General features: G+C 40.0%; 1 protein-coding gene across 10 annotated transcripts in view; it reads left to right on the top strand.

The window, feature by feature from the left end:
* Window positions 1–6,243, top strand: part of NEK1 (NIMA related kinase 1) — a 62,724-nt gene extending 56,481 nt beyond the window's left edge. For 8 of the 10 annotated variants that reach the window (XM_089525504.1, XM_089525508.1, XM_089525512.1 and 5 more), the window contains one exon: window positions 3,650–4,789. In XM_089525504.1, the coding sequence (XP_089381630.1) occupies window positions 3,650–3,663 (14 nt within the window). In that variant the 3' untranslated portion in view covers window positions 3,664–4,789. Of the gene's footprint in view, window positions 1–3,649; window positions 4,790–5,672 lie in introns of those variants that run through there. The other 2 variants (XM_089525506.1, XM_089525507.1) reach the window with 2 other exon arrangements.
* Window positions 6,244–6,922: the final 679 nt, after the last annotated feature.

A 6,922-nucleotide genomic window follows, 5' to 3' on the forward strand; every position in this document is an offset into this window, starting at 1 on the left:
CTGAGGGGGTTAGGTATCGGAGGCACTGCATTGCAGTGGTTCCAGTCCTTCCTCTCAGGCAGGTCCCAGAGGGTGCTGCTAGGGGACAGCTGCTCCAGGAAAAGGGAGCTCACCTGTGGGGTTCCACAGGGTGCTATACTGTCCCCAATGTTATTTAACATCTATATGAAGCCACTGGGTGAGATTATTCAGAGTTATGGAGCTGGGTGTTATCAGTACGCGGATGACACCCAGATCTATTTCTCCGTGTCTCGTTCGTCAGCCTTGAATTCTGATGGCATCTCCTCTCTCAATGAATGTCTCCGGGCAGTAATGAGCTGGATGAGGAAAAACAGATTGAAACTGAATCCGGACAAGATGGAGGTGCTCACGGTAGCAGCCCCGAAACCAAGAATTGGGTTGCAACCTCTAGTCCTGGATGGGGTCACACTCTCCTCTAGTGACTGTGTTCGCAGTCTGGGGGTGCTCCTTGACTCGTTGCTCCTGATGACAAATCAGGTAAATGCGACAGTCAGGAGCGCCTGTTATCAGTTTTGGCTGATACGCCAACTGCACCCTTTTCTGGAAGAAAGGGATCTCAAGACTGTTGTACACGTGCTGGTAACCTCACATCTGGATTTCTGTAATGCACTCTGCATGGGGCTACCCTTGTGCTTGGTTCGGAAACTGCAATTAGTACAGAACATGGGAGCGAGAGTAGTGTCAGGAACATTGAGGAGGGACCATATTACTCCAGTATTAAAGTCCCTCCACTGGCTGCCTATTAGTTTCCGGGCCCAGTACAAGGTGTTGGTTATCACCTTTAAAGCCCTAAATGGCTTGGGTCCAAACTATCTCAGGGACCGCCTCCTCCCATATAATCCTCCCCACACACTCTGGTCCTCTGGGAGGAATTTGCTGCAGCCTCAAAGATCTAGGCTTTTGGCTACCTCCCAGAAGGCTTTTTCTGTTGTTGCCCCCAGATTATGGAACGACCTGCCGGACGAGATCCGTCAATTGACATCTTTAGACAGCTTTTAAAAGGCTGTCAAGACGGATCTCTTCCGGCAGGCCTTTCCTGGATAGATAATCCTGGCCTCAGGAACCCTCTTCTCATGAGAGTCCCCAAGGTCCTCCCTGGAAATTTAAGTAGAATGCTACCACAGTTTACTGTTTTGTCTTGTTTTATTTTGTAATAATGTGTATGTGTTGATGTTGTTTTGTTGGTTTTAATTATAATTGATTTAATAACTTTTTAAGGGGGGGAGAGAAGTAGATTTTGATGCATAATGTATTGTATTTTATTACTGTTAGCCGCCCCGATTGACCTCAAAGGGGCAGGATATAAATAATTTTTTATTTATATTATTTATTTATTTATGATGAACTGGAGAGGCCACATTTAGAGACTGGTGTGATGTGTGACTGACATGATTGATGCCATATACCCCAGGGTGGTATTTACCTGCCTGGCTGTGAGTTGTGTGTGGTGGAGACATCAGAGGACACACTGGCAGAGCACCTCAAAGCATTGTCTGGGAGAAAAGCTGCTTGAAACCTCAGATCCAAGATTGCCCTGATGAATATTTGCTATGTGAGCATTAAGTGAATTTTGTGTTGGTTCAACATCAGTCCAAGATGGTGGAGAAGATCCAGGACCATTTCTGTGTCTGCCAAGAATTGTTTTTGGAAGGAGGTACAACAAACCTGTTGGTTCTTCCTATCTGCGAGCTTGCCATCCAAAGATTGGAACATCCACAGATGGCCCCACTGTGTTCTCCTGAGTGGCAGTGTGTGGACAGAGCCATAACATTGGCATGGCCAGGGTGCTGGCACAGCCGCATACATGTCATGTCTCCATTCTGAATGAGACTTGGGGTCCTGTGCAATTTGCCATCTGCAGGGGGGTCCAGAATGGAATCGCTGCAGATAGAAATGGCCAACAGTATAAGGATAAAGGATGACACCTAGCTGCCAAATAAAAGCTGCTGCCACTGCCATGGCTTTTGTGAAAACAGAAGGTGTTCTGTTGAGACCTAAGAGTAGGATCCAGAATTAGAACACCCATCTCCCCACCGTGAAGCAGAGGAATCTCCGATGAGATGCTCAAATTGAAATGTGAAAGGAGGCATCTTTCAAGTTCATAGTGGCAGATCATTCACCCTCCTGTATCAAGGGAAGGATCAAGCTGAATCATCATTCGGAAGCAACATGGGCTGATGTAGTTTACACCTCAAAGCTCTAAGATGGGACACACACCCCTCCCTCCTTCTTGGTGACAATGAAGTATGTTTTAGAGAATAAACTTGGGCAGTAGTGAATGACTGGAACATGTTTGATGGCCCCTTTTGACAAGAGAGTATACACCTCTTGGAATTACATGGTGGAAGGAGCCGTAGGTCTTTTGATGTCTGTATGGAAATGCTCTTTGAATTTGATAGCATAGTCTCTTGATAATATTCATGACCCAGGAGCCTGAAGTGATATAGGCCGAGGTAGAGTGGTATTTCTAAAGCTGATCATGGAAAGGAGGCATTTGCATTGGTGAAATAGTGGACTTCTGATGGAATACAGTGGGGGGAAAAGCCTTGGCATTGGTGATACAGTGGCAGCAAAACTGTTGCCTGAAGGAGAGTCAAAGACAGTGCTTGGATGTCTCTTTGTGTCATTTTTCAGATTAGCTGATTTATATCTTGGGGTGGAGGAAGCTTATGTCTGACCAAAAGGCGATAGCAGTGAGAGTGTTCAATGGTACTGAGACAGGTGGAGAGAATGGTCTCTTAGAGATTGTACCATACCAGTACCCTAAGTGTCTGGGTCTGAAGGTAATCTGGACAAGTGGACTGAAGCAGTACATTAGCTTAACAGTTGTAAACCACTTAGACACTGCTTAGGCGGTATGAAGCAGTATATAAATGAAGCTTGTTTGTTTCTTTGTTTGTACAGCATGCCCATACCAACTGCAGGCTTGCCATCCACAGATAAGCTCCAGCTTTTTAAATGGGTGTGCTGCATGTGTTCACGCACACATGTGTGTGCACCCATGAAAACAATGGAACTTGAGGTCCCACATGTTTTGCTATCTGCAGGGGGTCCAGAGCAGATCTCCCACTGATAGCAAAGAACCACTGTACTTCCTAACTGTTGACCTCATCTTTTGATCATCATTAATTTGCAGGTTTATACTTACTGTAGCTTGGGTTTATACATACTGATTTTGAACTCCCAATTTAAATAAATCATAATCATTAGTTTCACAGTAACGTGACTAGCTTTGCAGGAGAGAAAGATGTGAACTTGTACAGCTGGCACTCCATATCCATGGATTCTGCTTCCACATATTAAACAATCCACAGCTTGAAAATATTCTAAAGATTAATTTAAAAAGAACACCTTTGAGTTTGCTTTTTTAAATTAGGGACACTATTATTCTATGACATTCTATATAGTGAGACTTCAGCAGCCATGAATTTTTTGTATCCCTGGGGCTCCAGGATCCAAATCCCATTAGATACCAAGGATCCACTGTATAGCATAACTACAGCTCTCTTAACAGTGATCAATACGATTTATACACAATACATTATTAAAAGTTGTAGTTAAAGTAGTTATGCTTAGTAAATTGTTTACTTCAGTATATTAACTATTTTAAAATTTTTCTTCTTTCCAGACAATGATGAATAACACCTTTATGACATTCTGAGCACAATGTAGGTGTATGGATTTTTTTGTATAAAATAACAAGGCATAAATGAAAAATAACCATTTATCAGGACAGCCTTAAAGTCGTACTGATTACCTGTAAGACATGGGAAAACATGATGCTCTTCACTGAAAGGCTGTTTATAGATTTCCTTTGACATATCATTTTGTTCCTTCAACAAACAACTGAAAAGGCTATGTTATATTTAAGACAAATAGCAATGAATAGAAAGGCTGACTCAGAAGTGATTTACTGTTTGAGAGATTATCATGTATGAATAAGCTCGTGTCACATTAGTTGCTGTTTGTTTAAATCTAAGCAGTTAAAAAGAAACCAAACTGAGAAGACCTTTTGACTTTGTTTTCTGTTCAAGATTTATGGAAATGACTCACTGAAATCAGTGGAACATTTCCATACAGTACACATTCAGGATCAAAGTATTTTGAGTATTTCACCTTTTGTGTCTGTATATATACATGTGTGTACATAATGATCTTTAGAATTAACAATATTTTTGTCACAATCTATTTAACATTTTTTTTCTGTAAATCAAAGCAAATGATGAATCATTTTCAAGACTTGATTTTATTTCTGTAGTTCAGTAAAAGAATGGCCCATGAGAGTTTCTGTAATTTTTCTATTGTAAATTATAGCAGCTTGCAGTATGAAGATTTATTTTACTGTAGTACTATGTACTCAGAATGTTGCTCACTTTTTTCATCTGTAATTAGGACCATCGTAGGAGTGGCTGAAATCAGAATTTAAAATGTTTTGCTGCTGCTGTTTTGAAGACAAGATAGATGTCTTCTGCATAGATTATCTTGAGGGGAAAACATAGTTTTATTGCCCCTCCATTCCTTATTTGTGGGGGCAATTCCTATGAGATGATGATGTAAAATATTTCTAGTGTGCAATAGACAATGTCAGCAAACTTAGTAAATCAATTGTAATGTTTAACACAAGACGCTTTTTTGCTGAAAAAGCAGATCGGTGTTTCCTGGCGAATAAGGCAAGTTTGAAAGTATGTGGAGTCACAATTAGTCTAGCACTAAAATTTGGAGTTATGTTTTATTTCTAACAACACAGAATAAATGTTTTACTTTTGTATGACTGAGTTTTTCTTTTGGTTTAGATAATCAATTAATTTATTTCCATGCTCATTTGGTACATTTTATGATCATACTGAACTATACCTCTTCTTAACCTTGTTCTACTATTTATTCTTTTAATTCATAGTGATATCTATAGATATTACATTACATTGCACAGTTTATCTCAAATAGAGCATGGAAATTCATTTATTTGTTTGTATAGTATTCATGTATTTACATCCAAGTAAACACAAAACACATATTCTCATCTTATTTCATTGAAAAGCTGGTGAAGTAAACCTTTTCCTGGACTAGACACTTTAGGCTGAAGAACATAATTGAATCTTCTCCAATAGAGAAAATAGTTAGATAGAAAAATAGTATATCAGGGAGAAGGATTTTAGCGTAGCCTCCAAGCCATGTGAGCTTTTAGGGTGCAGTGTTAAATAGATATTTTTCAATAAAACATGGCCTCCCAGGAATACTGTATGCATTTCTGCCATTAGTAATCATTCAGAAAGTGATATCCAAGGTTCAAATAGAAAAGGCTATGGTGGTATTAATAGCATCATATTGGCCACTTTGTCCTTGGTTTTGGACTCTTCTTCAGAGGTCTTTCAAAAATCCTTGGCAGTTACTGAGAAGGTAAGATTGTTGCATCAAAGTCTGATTTTTTATCGTGATCTGGGCTGGCTAAAACTAGCCATGTGGACAATGAGAGGAATTTTTTAAGTCAGGGAGGTCATTCAGAGCAGGTGTTGGACACATTATTAGCATTCAGGAAAGATTCAATGACTAGAATTTATGACATGACATGGAAGTCTTTCAGTTCATGGTGTTTGTTGAATAGTGTTGCCGTACAATGTGTACAAGTAAGTGATGTGCTTGCTTTTTTGCAGGACAGTATAAGCAGAGGTTTAAGACCACATACCTTTAAAAGACAGGTGGCTGCTTTAGCAACAGACGGTGGAGAAGGTGGTGCACTGTCAACACACCTGCATATTAGAAGGTTCATGAAAGGTGCTGCTCTTATGGTGCTCCCAACTGTATATAGGTTTCCATCTTGGGGTATCAATTTGATGTTGAATGTGTTAACTAAGGCACCATTTGAGCAGATAAAGGATTCATCTTTGAGGCTGCTATCATTTAAGGTCACATTTCTTGTTGCAAATACAGTTGCAAGACGAGTATCAGAACTGTCAGCATTATCTATAAATAAAAATTATGCAGTTTTGACCAAGACCAGCTTACATTTATGTTAGATCTTACCTTTCTCCCAAAGTGCATTATCAATAAGGGACATTTTCAGCACTTACCTTACCTAATTTCTGCCCAAAACCAGAACATCTTATGGAGGGAAAAAATGACATACTTTAGATGTTAAGAAGGCAGTGAAGAGATACATTAGGCAAACAATGTATACTGTAACCATAGGATGTAGGGCATCAAAATAAATTATTTCTAGGTGGATTAAGGCTGGTATATGTTTATGTTAAGACTGTGTCAAGGTATGAAAGCCTAAGCATGTGTGGCCGCATTCCACTCATTCAATGGCAAAGAGCACTGCTTTGCAGTGTTAGTGTCTTTGGATGAAATGTGTGATGTGGCTGGATGGGAAGAGCCTTTGATTGTCATCAGGCATTATAAGATCAATAAATGCAGTTCAGCACAGGCCCCTTTTGGCTATATGGTGCTTCAATTAGTGAGACAAGAATGGCACCATTACACATCCTGGAGTGATGGGATATGGGTAATCTCCAGTGTTTCTCATGGATTGTTCCTCCTGTTTATCCAGAGAATGAGGTGTTGATACTTACTGTGAATGTTTATTCTTGGATAGGAGGAGCAGCTGTCCACCCCTACCTGTCGGATGGCTGCTATAACAAGAATAAGAGCAAAATTAAATAAAATCAATTAATGAATTGGTTTGGATCAAGGAAATAGGTCTATAGTTGATGTAGTTACAGTATATAGGTTTGTAGACAAGGTTTTGGAATTAAACTGACTGAGATGGGAGATGAGTCAACAACTGTAATGGAAAAGAACTTAGGATTCCTGCCTGGTCAACTGGCATGTGGGGAAAACCAGTGTTTTTCATGGACTGCTGCTCCTTCAATCCAAGAATGAACATTCACGGTATATAGCAACG

The sequence above is a fragment of the Sceloporus occidentalis genome, unplaced genomic scaffold (genome assembly GCF_023333645.1).
Source record: "Sceloporus occidentalis isolate IW3139 unplaced genomic scaffold, rSceOcc1.0.p SCAF_5, whole genome shotgun sequence".
NCBI lineage: Eukaryota > Metazoa > Chordata > Lepidosauria > Squamata > Phrynosomatidae > Sceloporus > Sceloporus occidentalis.